Below are 15965 nucleotides of genomic sequence, written 5' to 3'. Positions count from 1 at the left end.
GCCGCTCGGCGCCGCGCGCCGCGCCCGCCGCAAAATTCACTCTCTCTCACGTGGCACACTGACACTACTACTAGTGTGGCAACCCCGACGAGAGCCGCAATACTAACGCGTTCCACAACCCTCTACACTTGTCGCACAAATCACGGTGGTATACATTACAATGCAGGGTGAGAATCAATTGCAGTGTTGTAGTACATGTGGATGCTAGAAAAGCCCAAAAATCAACTTCTGTCGTCTGTCCTTTCCTTCTTCTATCGCGCAATTCACGCAAGGCCAAGACCCCCCCACCCGCTCTACAACGCCAGGCTGGCCAGCTTGCGCAGCATGCCGCCCCCGTGGGATCCTCCTGGCTCAATCAACTTGCTCCGCTCGTACAGTGCCTGAAGTTGCCGTCAGCGAATGATTCCCACAACCACGCCCACCAAAATCAAACTCACGTCCTCGTTTCCAATAATGGGCGTCTCTTCCATTAGCCGCCGGAATGCAGGCGTTACATGGCCTGGAACCATGGCGCCACGAGCTTGAAACTCGTTGATAACAGAAAGAATCTGGCCAAAGCGCGCAAACTTGTCCCACTGGATCATGCCGTCGGCCCGAACGTCCTCTGGTCGGCCAGCTTGCAGCCGGCTGACCAGGCTGAGCACAGTCGTCAAGAGGGGGATCGCCGCGTGCCCGCACGTGCTGTCGGCCTGCAGCGCACGGCGGTAGTGGACATAGCCACCACGGGGGTCCATGAGCTTGAGGTGGCTCTGGAACTCGCGCTGCAGAGTCGCGTCGAGGCGAACATGCTGGTGCGTGTGGCTGAGACGGTGAACCGACGTCTCCCTCAAACCGGCGATTACAGCGCACAGCGTGTCGTAATTGTTCAGGCGGCGGAGCTGGTGCGAGATGCGCACAAAGGCCTCGTACAGCTTGGCGCGGTACTTGGGCTTGGACGGGGCCATGATCAGAGTCGACACCCATCGCGAGACGTGGTTGAAGAACGTGATGGACACACCCACGGGGTCGCCGCGCTCCTTTCCAAAGTCGTGGCGGAAGATGTCACGTGGTCGAATGGCAGAGAACAACTCCCACTGCATCCTCGTCAACTCGAGGGCGAAGACGTGCGGGTCCATCGACAGGATCGTCTGAACGGCGGCATTCCAACGCTGGTGCCCAGACTCGTCGCCAGAGTTGATGGACGCGATTGATCGCGAAATGTCCGAGCTCGAGTCGGTGGTCGCGCGCTCCGAAGCAGGCCCCTTGCGCGGCGCATAGGGGTCGGCCTCCATGCTCAAGCTCGTCGTGGACATGGTGCGAGACGATGGTGCCTTCTTGCTGACTGGTGTGGTCGAGTCGACCTCGTCATCCTTGTCTAGCACAATCTCAACGGCAGAGTTGGCCGACTCGAGGAGCGGTGCCTCCTTGGTGTCTTGGAGAGGTTCAGCCGGGGGGTTGTACGACCACGAGTCGTCGAGGTCGACAGTGCTGTCAAACCTCTGCTCCACGTTGACCAACTCGGATGTGATGTGCGCTAGGAAGGTGTGCTGCAGCAAGAGGCTGAGGGTCTTGCGGAAACGCGCTTGAACCTCCGGGTCGGCAAGGTCGCCGGGGTACCTAGTGGTCCAAGTTACCAAGGCACCCGCGAGCCTGGAGGCGTGAGCATCGAACCATGTTTTCGAGTCAACAAACTCACTTCATGAGCGCCCATAGCCGAATGTCGCGCGACACTGCGTACTGCTCGACCTCGACGAAGCGGTCGTGGAACTCCTTCATCAGGTCTCGAGGGTGGCAGAAGCGTCTGTACGTCATGAAGAATGCCTGGACAAAGGCATCGTCTGGGGTGTGTCAGCGCTGCTTCCAGCTACGCGCCACTCACTCTCTGTCGAGACAATGGCGGTGAATAGCCGGTTCATCAGCTCCTCGAGCGAGGTGTAGAGTTCTGGCTCGCCAGTGGTCGATGGCTGAGACTGGGTCTGGGAGGGAGTTGGCTGCTCTGGCCCCGCGCTCTTCTCTCCTTCCAGCGTGGGGGTGCTCTCGTGCGACTCCTCTGTCGACGTTGCCGAGCTGCCGAGACCATTCTTGATCATCCAGCCGAGACTGGACGAGCTGGAGTGCGTGTCCGAGAAGTCGTCGATACTCCCAGTCCCACGCTCGTGGGTAGGGCGGCGGCTCTTGGCTCGTAAGATTGCCCTCTCGTCGCTAGTCAGGCCAGACGTTGTGAGCCCAGAAGGAGGTCCGGGCGATGACGGCGACTTTGTGCCATCGGGCGTAGCACGACCAGCCGCGCGGCGCGCCTCTCGGCCTGTTAAATTTGTCAGTGGCTGTTGCTACAGGGGCGGCAATCAAAAGACCGCCACTCACGTTGGCGTTCCTCCAAACGGTAGAGCAGCCAGCGGAGGCCAGTTCGCATCTTGTGCTTTCCTTGAGTTGTTGCTGTTGTGACTTCGATTAGACCGACGTTGTATGGGTGACCGATAGAGTCGCCGACCTGGGCGTCGACCTCTGTCTTTTTACCCGGGTCGGACTTGCACGCAAACAGCACGATGGGGAGGGCCGGACACAGCTGGTCTGTTTGTTTTGTGCGTGTGAGCGACAGCCCCCGAGGAGGTGGTCCAAGCAGCAAGGTACACTCACGCAGCGCTTCGGACAATCCACGCAGAGTATCACGCCGGTCGGCATCATAGCACAGTATCGCACCAGACACCGACTGCATCTGTGCGGGCCAAACCTTGGCAACGCCAGACAAGTCGAGGGCGCGAAGGTTGACCTCCACAAACTCGACTGCACAGTCGTGGGTCAACTTTCCTCCGGCCTTGATCTGGGCGTACGACGACGTGACTTTGGTGCTCGTTAGTCAGGGTTTCATGGACCATGGCGCACAGTGGCACGCACTGGTATGTCCATCATGGGTGGCCGTTGTAACGGGAGTGGAGACATTGTACGACTTGATTGCCCGCCTGATGACTGTCGACTTGCCTACTCCATCGTGTCCGACGACTGCAATGACGTAGTCTGGCTTGAATGGAGGCGAGGAAAGCTGGGCGCGTCGACGTCAGTCCAAGATCCGACGAGCAGTACGAGCAGTTAGCTCTGCACGCACCTCTCCGTTCGCGTTGCTAGAAGGTGCCGTCTGGGGTCGACCGCTTCGCACCTTTGGGGTAACGCCTGTCGACCTTGTACGGGGAGGCTCTGTTGCCATTTCTAACTCATTGTTCAAGCTTGATCTCCGGGGACCCGGCTTGACGGCGGGGGTCTGCGAGTAGAGCTGGGACGGAGCGCCATCCGACCCCTCGATCATTGTCCACCTTGCGCGACGCATGGCTTCCAGATCACGCGACGACATCTTCATCCTCACCGACTGGAGGAGCATGGCGTCGTCATCTCCGCCATCCTTTTGGATCGGAGCAGCAGCTGGAGCTGCTTCGAAGCCCATGGTTGTCTAGGCTGCTGGGCGTTCGATTTTCAACACGTCGTCTTGAGCCGGCCTGCGGCGCACGAGTGCGAGGAGGGAGATTGGATGGCGACGTCGAGCAAACAAGAAGAGACGCAGAGTTTGGGCGGAGAGTTGGGCGGTCGCAACAAAGGGGATGCTGCGGTGGCGCAGAACCAAGCTGGAGGGGGGAGGGGAGGGGAAGGGGGGTATGTGCAGACTGGCCGGCGGTGGGTGGTTGTCGATAGTCAAAGGTAGGCTGGGCGTTGTGTACGCGGCGGCGCAACGGGCAACGGGCAACGGGGCCAGCAAAGAGCTAGGCTTTGGGCCAGAACGCGTCGAGGATGGTGGGCGGTAATCGTCCTGTAAAAGATGTCACGCAGAGGAAGACAGGCGGAGCAGCGCGTCAGTATCAGCGGCTGCAGCGGCGGCGCCAGTGGTCAAGCTAATCGCGACGCCAGACTGACCACTCACCTTGTGAGCTAGCTCCTAGCAGTCAACGAGTCTGGCAGTCAGCCACGGCGGCAGCGACAATGAAACCACAAGCGGTGACCCGTGCGTGGAAATGAGTGTCGCAGCGCGCGCAGGCGCGGGCGGGCGGGCGCTTGATGTGGGGGACGAGAGTGGGCTCCAACAAGTCGACCCTGCGCTCTGCAAGGGGCCTCGGCTGTTGACAATCTGTGTGTATGTGGTCGTGTGTTCTTGGCGACGAGTGGATGGGCGTCGAGGTCGAGATGGGCGCGGCGCAGTTGTCGTAGAGATGCGAGTTCTAAAGCAGGCCTCTTAGTGGGGAGTCTAAGGCGTCTGGCTTGCGCGTGGTGCTGGTGCAAGTGGAAATGGAAATCGTGGCGTCACAGTGATGTCGCGGCGCGGGTCGTGGTCCTCGTCGCGGTGACTGCGCCGTGTCTCGCGTGGCGTCGTTTCTAGAAATGGGTCGTGACGGCAGTCTAGGTGGTCAAGTGGTAACAGCGAGATGCAAAGAGGTGTAGTGTGGGTGAGATAAAAGTGATTGCAGTGTGATGGAGTGCTAGTGCTTGTCGTTGTCGGATTGCTTTGCGCTTTGGCCCCCTTCGGTCGTTGTTGGGCTGGCTGCAGCTCAAAAGACAATGAGATGGACAGACGACGAGGCACACCGAGAAGGCACCAACCATGCAGCGGCAGACAGGCAGGCAGCTGAACTCTGACTGCTCTCCTCCTCGACGAGATGCCCTCGTCTCGTTTGGCTCGACATACATGTTGGTTGGACTGGTGCCTGTTCCGACGCCATCACAACCCTCCACGCCCTGGGCAATCCTGCCGCTTGCCGCCCGCCGCCCGCCCGTACATATGCCCCGACCCAAGCCACCAAAAGCGCAGTGTCCCCCTCCCTTCCCCTCGTCCCGTCCCACCGTCTATCGACTCTTCTGGCCTTGCTAGCGCAGAACTGGCCCATGACTGCCTCACCGTCCCAGTTCCCGCAATGTGTGCCATGCGCGCCCCGCGCCAGCCACCCCTGCATATAACGCCTTGTCGTCACTCTGCCAACTCGCACCGCCTCGAGCCGCCTGCCTCCCCGCATCATCCCACAACTCTAACAAATCTTTGCTAGCTTGGCTGCACTTCATCACGTCTTTATATGGTACCTGGCATTTACTACTACTCACCATCACGTTGCCGACACGTGGGGTGTTGTGCCTGGGGAGGCGGCTGGAGGGAAGGAGCAGGTGGAGGGGTGGGTGCCAGCATTGGGGGAGGCGGAACCCGGAGGAGGGGTGGGTGGTGGCATACATTCTTGATCGCGCAGCGATCATAGGGGCGGGTGGGCGGGCGACGTCTTGCTCGCGCAGCAGGGTGGGTGGGTGGGCGACCTTCCCTCGCGAGCAACGCTCGAGGGTGGGTGGGTGGGTGAGCCATGGGCCACCTTCCTTCACAAACGGAGGGAAGACGAGGAAGGTGGCGAAGGTAGGGAAGACGCGAAGCCGACTCGGCGACTCTGACGCCACTGAATCCTGCATTGACTATCACCAACATTGTTATAACGTGTTTGTCTTTTTTTATCGCAGTCTTGTTGTTCTTCGCAAGCCTCATACAAACGCCACAGGACAATGAACGAGGACACGGCTCGCGTGGGGCCATGTACCCCGCCCTCCTTATCTCCCCTCCCCTCACTCCATCCTTCTCGCATTCCATTCCACGAACCCGAACTGAAGGGCTAAATTCGGACCAGCAGCAGCAACGACCGCCGCTACATCTTGCGCATGTGCTTGCTGCCCATGGCCATCTTTTTCGGGAGCATTATGGCTTCGTGCTGTCAGCTCTGTGCTTCGTCCGCCGCCACCCACGCTCGCCCTCAATCTCGACGGCATGCTCGTGCTCTTCGGCGACGAGCCCCTCGTTTAGCGGCGCGAGATGTGTGCTCTCGATGATCCCCGGCCTCGCCTCGCAGCTGTTCCGACGAGGACCGTTCGGGCGTACTTGATGTTCGGCGGGGATGCCCATCGGCGGCGAGTCCGAGACAGGCTGCTAAGCCCGCGGCCCAGGCGGCAGTGCAGCACCAGCAGCAGCACGAGGTGATTGTCCCGGGGGGTAGTGTGGCAGATGCAGACGGGGAGGAAGAAGGGGCGGTATTAGCAGACGGAACGACCTCACTAGTCAGTGGGCGCACGTTCATGTCCGTTGTGTTCACTGGGGTGTCAGCGGGCTTGTGGCAACGGCGCCGCCGCGGTAAAGTGGCACACGGGCCACACCTCGGTGGCGAGGTCGTGGGGAGGCACAGGGCCACTGAGGCCAGAGCCTGCCAACTCACTACTGCAAGAGGACAGCGAGTGTAGATGTGTTGCGTTGCTAGGTTGAGACGTTGTGAGTGCGTGGGAGACGACGGCGAGCAGCGCGCTGGCAGTCACCCGACCGCGCAGATATATGAAGTGACCATGTCATGAGGCCCACTCGTCGGCGGTGCATGACGCCGTCTCCCCTCCCCATTGCCCGGGCGTCAGCTGGCCCTCGTCCCGCCCAGCTCGACCGCAATGATGCATCCGAGGTATGTACTACGCCTCTGCTCATGATCATGGGGCAGGTGGTATGTGGCGAATGTCGACGAGGTCAAGTGGGCGGTGGGCGCGCGTGTGGTCGCGCGACGCTGGCCTTCCACAGATCCATTCAAGTTATTTACAAGTTTAGCCTATTTTACACGTGGCTTTTGTGATTTCCAACCCTTGGGCCACTTTTATCAAATGTATTTGTTCCGCCCGGCTAAGACGCGCCGCCGCCGCGCCGCGGCCCAGCCAGCCGACTGACCGACAGTGGCACGATCTCCGCTTGGCTCGACGCGCCTTGGGCGACCACTGACAAAAGTGACATTTGTTGCTGCTCCTGCCTTGACTTTGTCCATCGCATCTGCCTGCTAAAATGTCCGCCACGACCACCACAACGACAACAGCCACCAACAACACCGTCTCGCTCGACGGCTACGACGAGGAGCAGGTGCGCCTCATGGAGGAGCGCTGCATCCTCGTCGACGAGAACGACAAGGCGTACGGCGAGGGCTCGAAGAAGGAGTGTGAGTGTGGTGAAGCTTCGAAGCTGTCAGGCAAGACACGAGAGCTGACACCCCGCCACAGGCCACCTCATGACCTCGATCAACGACGGCCTCCTGCACCGCGCCTTTTCCGTGTTCCTCTTCCGCCCGTCCGACGGCCGCCTGCTCCTCCAGAAGCGCGCGAGCGAGAAGATCACCTTCCCCGACCAGTGGACAAACACCTGCTGCTCGCACCCGCTGTACATCAAGTCGGAGATTGTCGAGGAGGGACAGGCTGGTGAGTAGTCGCGCGGGCTGCAGCTGTTGTGTCGTGTCGACGCCTCGGCGCCTCGGCGCCCCGTGCTGGTGCTCCGTGCCAAGACACCGAGTGGGGTTTACCCGCGAGCCCAGGCCGAAGCTCTCAGCTGAGGCCGACCTCCGTGCCGTTGCCTCGTCGCTGCCACATTGCAAGTACTGACACCCACGCTCAGGTGTCCGCGCCGCTGCCATCCGTAAGCTCGACCACGAGCTCGGCATCCCCACCGACGCGATCAAGCCCGAGGAGTTCACCTTCCTCACGCGGATCCACTACCTCGCGCCGTCGAACGGCGTGTGGGGCGAGCACGAGAGTGAGTAGCAGAGAACCGAGAGGCGTGTTTGTCGCGGCGGGCGCTGACGCGCCGCTCCCTAGTCGACTACATTCTCTTCACGGCCAAGGACGTGCCCACCGACATCAACCCCAACGAGATTGGCGACGCGCGCTACGTCTCGCGCGCCGAGCTCGAGGCCATGTTCGCCGACAGCCAGTACTCGTTCACGCCGTGGTTCCGCCTGATCGCGCGCGACCTCCTCTTCCCCTGGTGGGACGAGATGCTCGCCAAGAGCCGCGCGCTCGGCTGGGACGAGGCGGCCGGCAAGGGCGCCGTGACTGCCACTGTGCTCGAGGGCGAGCCGCGCATCAACGACATTCTCAAGCTTGCCTAGGCGCTCCGGCCCTGGGCATGATGCACATAGACGCAATCGTAATCATATCTCGGGACTCTAATGACATGCATAGCCATACGGCGGTCTAGGATGAGGGGTGGGGATGGGTGGGGGGTGTATTATTCTACAATGTGGCTGTCTTATCTTGCTTGGTTGCGTGGCGCACGTTGCGCCTACTGCGGCACATCGGCGGGGTAGATCGTATCGGTGACCTTGTAGCGGTGCGCATACACGTCGTCGCCGTTGACCATATCGCTCTGGTTGACGCGCTTCTCCGCGAGCTCAGAGCTAACGATCCCCGCTTCCGTGTTACGCTTGAGCACGCGCCGGAACACGACGTCGCGCGGCACCTCGACCCACACGCGCATGTCCATCTGCGCGGCCGTCTCGCGCCACCCGGGCTCATCGAGCATGGTGTACAGGCCCTCGATGACGACGATGCGGTGGCGCGACAGGATCGGCGTGGGGCTCGGGCGCGGGTCCTTGAGCTTGTGGTCAAACGTCGGGAAGGGGATCGGTGGGGCAGGCAGCGGCGCGCGGAGCGAGCACACAAACTCGGCGTAGCGGGGCAGGTCGAACGTGAACGCGGCGCCCTGGGCGTGCGTGAGTTCTCTTATCTTCTCCCCTCCCCTCGACGTACCCTCCTCCAGTGCGCCTCGACAGGGTCAGGAAACGCGTCCAGCTCAGCCCGCGTACAGTGCCACCCGTCCTGCCCGACGCAGATGGCGACGTCGTCGTCCGCGCGTGTCGTTGGCGGGCTCGCGACCGCCGTCTCGGCGTTGATGGGCGCCTCGGGTACCGGGTGGCCTAGGAGGAGCTCGTTGATGTGGTCTGCGAGGGGGTACGCTAGCGTCGACTTGCCGGAGCCTGGACGGCTGCGAGGGGGGTCAGCTCGGGCTCGCCAGCGGGCGGGCGGACGAGCGGGGCGTCGGGGCTCGCTCGCTGCCATGTGATGGAGCGCAGCTTGCTTGCTTGCACCGACGCACACGCCCCCGCCCCGCCACCCACCGCCCTACTCACCCAGCAACGGCGATAAGCAGCCTCCTGTCCTGTGCCACCCTGCCCATCAGCCCGGCTGCTGCGCCTCACGCGACCACGACGCCACTCACCCAGCGTACGCCTTGATGATCTCCTGCGCGAGGCGCGCGACGTCGGCACCCATGGTCGTGGTGCTGTGGGGTGATGGTGATGACATTGTCGTCGACACGGTGACTGTCATGTCCGTGGGTCGAGGTAGGTCCTGGCTGGTGGGTGGGTCGAGCGCGCGCACGCGTTGGGGAAAGGAAGCGAGAACGGACCAGGGGGCGGTCGTGCGCGCAGAGGCCAGGTGTACGTGCTTCTTTGTTGTGGCCGTGTCGTCGTTCGCTGCCTTTCGCACTGTCAATGTCAATGTCACTCGAGCACGCGGCACAACAGACAACACGGCGTGCATGCTACCCACACACTCCCACCCACATGCCCCGCCGCATGCCCCGCGCGCGTCGACCATCGCCCCAGAAACAAGCAGAGCGGAGGGCGGAGACAAGCACCCCGCACAAATGTCGGATGCGGAGCCGGCGGTCCGGCGGCTGTCGGTCCGAGAACGGGTGTATTTCCACGTGTTAACCACGCCGCGCCACGTGACGTAACGTGACGTCGGTCGGCTTGGCCGTGGTCGATAAGCCACCAGTCATCCCCATCGCGCCGCGCGCCACTCTATTCAACTCAACACTAACCACATCACACTCGTTACAGCAACACCATCATGAAGCTTGCTCTCCTCGCTGCGCTGGCAGCGACAGCGGCGCCAACAGCGCTGGCATGGGGCGCGGCGGGTAAGTCACCTCTGGCGGCGTCGGGTGAGGCGTCGTCGACAACGACGATGTCACCGTCCGCGTCGACGCGTCCCTCGTCGTCGTCGTCGTCGCCTGGCCTGGTCGCGACCGCTCGCCCGCTGACACCCGCTCCAGGCCACGAAATCGTAGCTACCATCGCCCAGATCCACCTCCACCCCCAAGTCCGCGACCAGCTCTGCCGCATCCTCCCGCGCCAGGCGGGGTGCCATCTCGCCCCCGTGGCCGCTTGGGCGGACATGGTGCGCCGGCAGTATCCCGAGACGGGGCCGATGCACTATGTTAATCGTGAGTGCGACCCGGAGCGAGCGCAGCGAGCGGAGGGGGTGGCATGTGGGAGACAGACATGGGGAGTACGGAGAGAGAGGAAGCGCGATCCAAGTGAAGCTGCCAGGGCTGTCGCTCACCCACCCAGCCAAGAACGACTTCCCCGGCGGCCCCAACGCGCACTGCGAGTACGGCGAGCACGGCTGGATCAACGAGGACGTCAACGTCCTGACAGCGATCATGAACAAGACGGCGGGCGTCGCCGCGGGCGAGGGCGACATTTCGCTGCGTTTCCTGGTCCACTTCCTCGGCGACCTGCACCAGCCGCTGCACTTGACCGGGCGCGATAAAGGCGGCAACGGCGCGCTGTTCCGCTTCGAGGGGCGCGCGCGCAACCTCCACAGCGTGTGGGACGGTGGCATTGTGCTCAAGAACATCCGCGAGCTGAGCAACTACACCTCCCCGCTGCCTGCCAAACAGATCGAGAACAACCTCCCGCACGCCATCTTCGACCCGTACGTCCGCTGGATCGTGTGGGAGGGCATCAGGCAGTGGTGGAAGGACGACGTCGACAGCTGGCTGGCTTGTCCGGCCGGCGGGGACCCCTACCCCCACTCGTCGCAGGGCAACGTGCCGCCCAGCAAGCAGGGCAAGGCGGCGCACCGCGCGCCGTGGCTCGAGGGGCTGGTCAACGCGGGCCATGTGGCCGCGCTCAGCCTGCCCGACAGCCTGCGCGGGGTCGTCGCCCCGCTCTTGCCGGTCCCGGACGCGTCGTACGAGGGGTTCAATAGCCAGCTGCTGCGTAACCACCCCGACGCGCTCGCCAAGCGCGGCGAGACCTTTGAGGAGCCCGCGTGCCCCTACACCTGGTCCCGCGCCAACCACGCCATCAACTGCGAGTATGCCTGGCCGAAAGAGTACACGGGCAGCGGGCCGCTCATCGAGCTCGACACGGACGAGTACCTCGGCCGTATTGGCCGCGACAAGGTCGTCGAGCGCTTGCTCGCCCAGGGCGGCTTGCGGCTCGCAAAGATCCTCAACCGCGTCATTGGCAAGGGCGAGTACAGCGACCTGTACATCGACTACTAGCCGCGTCCTCGTCCTCACTGAACCATTGTATCCGTTGTTCCACCACTTAGCAAGCCATTAGCTCATAGCTCCAATTTATGCATGCGCTCCTTGATATGAATGTAATGCTGTGTGTGGTGTGTGGCTTGTGTGCCTTCTTGTGTGTGTCTCTCCTCCGCTACCTCCACCTGCTCGACGCCCCCTAGTACACCTCGTCCTCGCTGTCCTCCTCGTCGAGGCCAAAGATCTTCTTAATGTCCGCCAGCGCAACCCGCTTGTCCTTGCCCGCGCCGGACAGCGACGCGTTGATCAGCGCCGTCTTCGTCCGCTGGATCTTCATGATACGCTTCTCGACCGTCCCCTTGATGATGTAGCGCGTTACGTACACGGGCTTCGTTTGCCCGAGACGGTGCACGCGGTCGATCGCCTGCTGCTCAATCGCTTCGTTCCACCACGTGTCCATCATGAAAACATCTGAGAGTTAGCCTCTGCCGACACGATGGCGAACTCACGGTTAGCCATCGTCAGGTTCAACCCAACACCGCCGGCCTTGAGCGAGATGAGCAGCACCACCGGCTCGGTGTGCTTCTCGCCAAACTCCTCGACCGTCGCTGCGCGTTGCGCCTGGCTCATTGAGCCGTCGAAGCGCAGCCACTTGACGCCCTCCGCCGTCAGGCTGTTCTCGATCAGGTCGAGGAACGACGTGAACTGCGAGAAGACCAAGGCCTTGTACAGCCCGTCTTCCTGCCTCATCTGCTCCAGCTTGCGCGTCAGAGCACGCAGCTTAGTGCTTGTCGCGAGGTCGACCTTGCCCAGTGTGACTGTCTCGCCCTGAGACGGAGGCTGCTGTCCACTCTTGGTGAATGGGTTGATGTGCCTCCGTCTCCGCTGAACCGATCGCAGATCGGCCACAGTTATCGGCCCCTTTTCGCATGTCGGGCAGAACGCTTCCTTGCCGGCGTCCTCGCAGTGGCCGATGTAGTCGACGATGCAGTCTTGACACCTAGTGGGTTAGCAACGGCAAGCTTTTGCGACCCACCCTCTGTGATAGCATGGCAGCAGGACCTCGTCCGACACCTCGCCAAAGCAGATCAGGCACTCTGGAGTCGACTCGGCGTCGGCGAGCTCCTTTAACACCTGGAGAGCATACGCAGGGTCGACATCGTCGTCTCCCCCACTGCCGCTCTTCTGGCCAGCATAATTGGCGATTAACTGCTTGACGCTGCCCTCGCCGTCGTCGTCACCGTCGAGCAGCTTGTCGCCATCCTTGTCCTCGTCTGATCCCTTGCCCATGACCAACAGAGGGTGATCAACACACTGGCGCAGCCTGGAGTCAGCCTTGGCCCCCAACCACACACTTACTTCATGAGCATGGCCAAGATCGACGTATAGTTTGACATGGCACGCCCGTCAGCATCGAGCTCAATGAACCGCCTCTTGGCGCGGTCCTCGAGACGCTTGTAAATCTGCCGTTCAGATCTCGAGAAGTTGAGCACCTGGACATCAATGTTCTTGGGCGGCAGGTCGACGACGAGCTTGCCGTCCTTGTCGCGCATGTTCTTCTCGCGCCGAAGGAGGCACGACTCGAGGATGTACTGCACGACATTGAGTGCCTTCGGGTCCTGGGCCAGGAATGGGATGGTGACAAAGCTCCGGAAGAAGCTGTACACGCCCCATGGCTCGAGTCGTAGGAAGTGGAGCAGCGAGTATAGGTCGTCCAGTCTGTTGACGATCGGCGTGCCCGTGAGCGTCCAGCGTCGGCGGCCCTTGAGCTCGTAACATGCCTTTGAAATCTGCGCCGTACGATTCTTGATGTTGTGCGCCTCATCAAGCACAATGCGGAGGAACTCGTCTGACTGTCAGCCGTGTACTCTGCCTCACACTCACGATCATAGATGCTGCCGCCTTCGTAGGACGGCTTATCCTTGTTCTTCTTCCACCGTTGGTATTCGCTTCCCAGAGTGCCATAACTCGTGATGATAACGTCGACCTTCTTCTTGCCCTCCTGAGCCAGTAGGCGGCCAACATCGGCACGGTCATTGCCGTACCACAAGAAGCTCGAAAGCGAACCCTTAGCCGACATCTTGGTAAGCTCCTCCTGCCATTGCGACGCCAGCGAAACAGGGCAGACGACGAGTGTGGCACGAGGGGGTTGCCGGGAAACCGGCTTGGGAGCGTTTGCCACTGCCTTCCACTGGTTCGACAGCGTCACTTGAACAAACTTGCGACGCTTGCTTGCTTCCTGCTTGACTGGCTCGGCCTCCAGCTCGCCGGGCTCCTCGTCGTCGATGACCTCGCGGTTACGATGTATCAGGGAAGCCATCATACAAGTCTTGCCCATTCCTACGTGGTTAGATGGGCGCCCTCTGACGAATGACGTACCCATCGCATCCGCCAGAATTCCTCCACGGGCTGAGTTCTCAGACTTTGGAAACTCCAGGCTCAGCTCGCCACTGTAAGGGTTCCAATAAAACTTCCGGGAGGGGTCGATAAAGTCATCGTCATCCTCGATTTCAATGGGTTCGCCGATGGCGTGGTCCTTTCGAAATGCGTACCTATGACGTTCAGCAACTGTGACAACACCCAACACGTACTCCTCCCACAGTGGATGCAGGGTCTGGTTCGTATCTCGGAGGTTGTCCTTGCCAGTTTCGCGTGCACTCATCCATGTCAACGCTTGCTTTTGGTACGGTCGAAGGGTGTAGAGGAAGGTGTCTGGAGGGTCGGTTTCTTCGAGCATTGCGTCATTCATCTGCGCTCTGCCACATTAGCCTTGGGTGGTGCCTGATAGAGGATGCTTGACTCACTTGCGATAGATTGTGTCAATCTCGTCCATCTGCTTCTCGTCGAGCTTCTCGGCTTCATCTCCACTGTCGTCGCCATCGTCCTCGTCGTCACTGTTGTGGGCCGATGCCGATGCTGAGGCTTTGCCCTTTGCCTTGCCGTTTGAGCCCTTGGACGGGCTAGGGCTGCGCTTCTTTGGTGAAGACGCAAAGTGCTTGAGCGATGTCGCGTTGATAGTAGCAGCGGCGGTGCCAGGGCCCTTCTGGGCAGCGAGCAGCGAGTTGGACTGAGTCGGCTTGACGCCTATCCGTGCTGAGCGACGTCAATGGGTGATTCAAAAACATGACCAAAACACCCACAGAACAATGCCCCAAGCGCGTCCTTTCGATTCCTCATAGCCTCCTCTTCCTCAGTCTCCTGCTGCTCCTGCCAGAACGTGCTCCCCTCCTTCCTGTCCTTCTTGTCCGTCTCTTCGAAGCCCCTCCTGGCGAGGTACACTTTGAGGTTGAGCAAGATCGTTGTACCCGTTGCGAGCACCTGGGGACAGTCGATAACATGGCCTTCGAGCTCGACTGGAATGTTAGAGGTGCGCTAGTACTCGTCACTCACTGACGCCGCTGTCGAGGAGGTGAACGAGGAAGCCTGCCTCGGTGACTGATAGGCGGCCGACTGGGCGTTTAGATTACCGCGATTCAGATTCAAGCTTACCTTCTGAGAACGTCAGCATTGCACAGCACAGTCTGTTGCTCACCAAACCCGCGCTCGTTGCGAAAACGGATGACCTGGTCGATTTTGGCCTTGGCCGCTGCCTTCTTCACTGGCTGAATCATCAGCCGAGCCCGCAGAAGGAACCTACCGCGGGTGAAGCCTTCTTCGCAAACATGGAGCTGATAGTTGCTTGCTTCCCTCCAATCGGTGCCTTGGTACCGCTGACCACCTTGCCGTTGACGATTCGCGTCGGGCCACCCTTGGAAGAGCTGTCGACAGCAGTGGCTGCCTTGGCTTTGGGCCGCTCGAACACGAGCTTGCTTCCTGGAGAGCAGTATCCCTTGCCCTTGGACAGCGACCAGCCCTCGCAGACAAACTCGCCGAGGTATCCTCGTTGGAATCCTGTTGGGACGTTGGATGGTGATGAGGGCGGCGCTCGGCGCTTGGCCAAGGAAGACGATGGCGCCGAGGAAGCTGGGGCTCGGCTCGCAGAGGACGATGGCCCCGCGACAGGCTGGTCGAGCGCCATGATACCGTCGTCTTCGTCATCGGAGGCCATAAACAATGCCTCCTTGACGCGCGGCGGAGGAGGTGCAGGACTGGCCGTACGCGTTGCCGAGGCAGAGGAAGGGCCAGCGGAAGGAAGGGCGTCGCGCGTGCTGCCGCTGCCGCTATGGTTGCCGACGCCACTGCCAAAGTCGAGGTCGTCGTCCTCGCCGTCGTCCGAGTCTGGCGGGAAGAAGAGGCCTGGTGTCGACATCTTGACGTTGTGCGCGACGTCTGGTCCAACGCGTCGTCAATGATTGTTGTTGTTGTTTGCGCGTTGCTCGACGCGTCGTTTGCTTTTCATGACTTTCTTTGTCGCGTGGGGTCCAGTCAGCTACATCGGATCCACCTCCAATTGTCGGCCAGGGAGGGCTCGCCACGTGGTCCACGTGGCGACCCTTACCACATATCGGCCCAGGTCTCGGCGATGGTCAACGTCGCAGTGGGTGAACCTTGGCTGTTGCCTGTTGTCTTGTTGTCCTTGATCACCGTCACCGACGACGCATTCATCGACGTTGACATTGACCACCCACCCCCACCCATGCCTCCTTCCCGATCCCCCCCATCACAGCTGGCCCAAACCACGTCGCCGATCAGCCCAAACTTATCGGCCTGCCCAACGGATCAAAGCACACAAATCTAACCCTAGTAATCCGGACTCTGTCTCGACTATCTGCTGCCACCTTACCACCGAGACCCAGGCCCTGGCACCTACTGACAACTCGGTCCTGTGACTTCATACTCTGACCACGACGACTCTTGGCCCGGCCCGACAAGAGCAAGGCCCCGTCAACAGAAGCCACGACCACACCTTGCACTCATGCATCACCGACGAGTCGACGTCAAGGGGCAAGGTCGGCAAGGTGCA

At 61.2% G+C, this 15965-nt stretch overlaps 5 protein-coding genes across 5 annotated transcripts; 2 read left to right on the top strand and 3 right to left on the bottom strand.

Annotated features, from left to right (window-relative positions):
- Positions 1 to 183: 183 nt before the first annotated feature.
- On the bottom strand, positions 184 to 3473 carry gefK (Ras guanine nucleotide exchange factor K). Its single transcript, XM_062766697.1, has 8 exons — positions 3083 to 3473; positions 2875 to 3019; positions 2617 to 2820; positions 2344 to 2550; positions 1859 to 2284; positions 1676 to 1817; positions 438 to 1629; positions 184 to 380 (listed from the first exon to the last, which is right to left on the bottom strand). Exons 1-8 carry the CDS (start codon positions 3413 to 3415, stop codon positions 294 to 296), a joined length of 2736 nt encoding a protein of 911 aa, XP_062622681.1. The 5' UTR covers positions 3416 to 3473; the 3' UTR covers positions 184 to 293.
- Positions 3474 to 6783: 3310 nt separating this feature from the next.
- Positions 6784 to 7967, top strand: IDI (Isopentenyl-diphosphate Delta-isomerase). Its single transcript, XM_062766696.1, has 4 exons — positions 6784 to 6950; positions 7012 to 7206; positions 7400 to 7537; positions 7600 to 7967. The coding sequence occupies exons 1-4, from the start codon at positions 6800 to 6802 to the stop codon at positions 7890 to 7892; spliced, it is 777 nt and encodes a 258-aa protein (XP_062622680.1). The 5' UTR covers positions 6784 to 6799; the 3' UTR covers positions 7893 to 7967.
- Positions 7945 to 9281, bottom strand: SPAC227.14_0 (Putative uridine kinase). The gene is made up of 4 exons (XM_062766695.1): positions 9002 to 9281; positions 8913 to 8951; positions 8533 to 8767; positions 7945 to 8485 (listed from the first exon to the last, which is right to left on the bottom strand). Exons 1-4 carry the CDS (start codon positions 9109 to 9111, stop codon positions 8066 to 8068), a joined length of 804 nt encoding a protein of 267 aa, XP_062622679.1. The 5' UTR covers positions 9112 to 9281; the 3' UTR covers positions 7945 to 8065.
- Positions 9282 to 9597: 316 nt separating this feature from the next.
- Positions 9598 to 11180, top strand: ENDO2 (Endonuclease 2). Its single transcript, XM_062766694.1, has 3 exons — positions 9598 to 9706; positions 9842 to 10012; positions 10140 to 11180. The coding sequence occupies exons 1-3, from the start codon at positions 9637 to 9639 to the stop codon at positions 11078 to 11080; spliced, it is 1182 nt and encodes a 393-aa protein (XP_062622678.1). The 5' UTR covers positions 9598 to 9636; the 3' UTR covers positions 11081 to 11180.
- An 81-nt stretch (positions 11181 to 11261) lies between these two features.
- On the bottom strand, positions 11262 to 15386 carry RAD5 (DNA repair protein RAD5; the record flags this gene model as incomplete). Its single annotated transcript, XM_062766693.1, has 11 exons — positions 14700 to 15386; positions 14595 to 14664; positions 14453 to 14512; positions 14203 to 14415; positions 13867 to 14155; positions 13442 to 13818; positions 12947 to 13402; positions 12422 to 12911; positions 12099 to 12386; positions 11572 to 12062; positions 11262 to 11533 (listed from the first exon to the last, which is right to left on the bottom strand). The coding sequence occupies exons 1-11, from the start codon at positions 15309 to 15311 to the stop codon at positions 11262 to 11264; spliced, it is 3618 nt and encodes a 1205-aa protein (XP_062622677.1). The 5' UTR covers positions 15312 to 15386.
- Positions 15387 to 15965: the final 579 nt, after the last annotated feature.

This window comes from Vanrija pseudolonga, chromosome 1 (assembly GCF_020906515.1).
Source record: "Vanrija pseudolonga chromosome 1, complete sequence".
In the NCBI taxonomy this organism is placed as follows: Eukaryota; Fungi; Basidiomycota; class Tremellomycetes; order Trichosporonales; family Trichosporonaceae; genus Vanrija; species Vanrija pseudolonga.
This window is presented reverse-complemented; position numbering and strand designations above follow the sequence as displayed.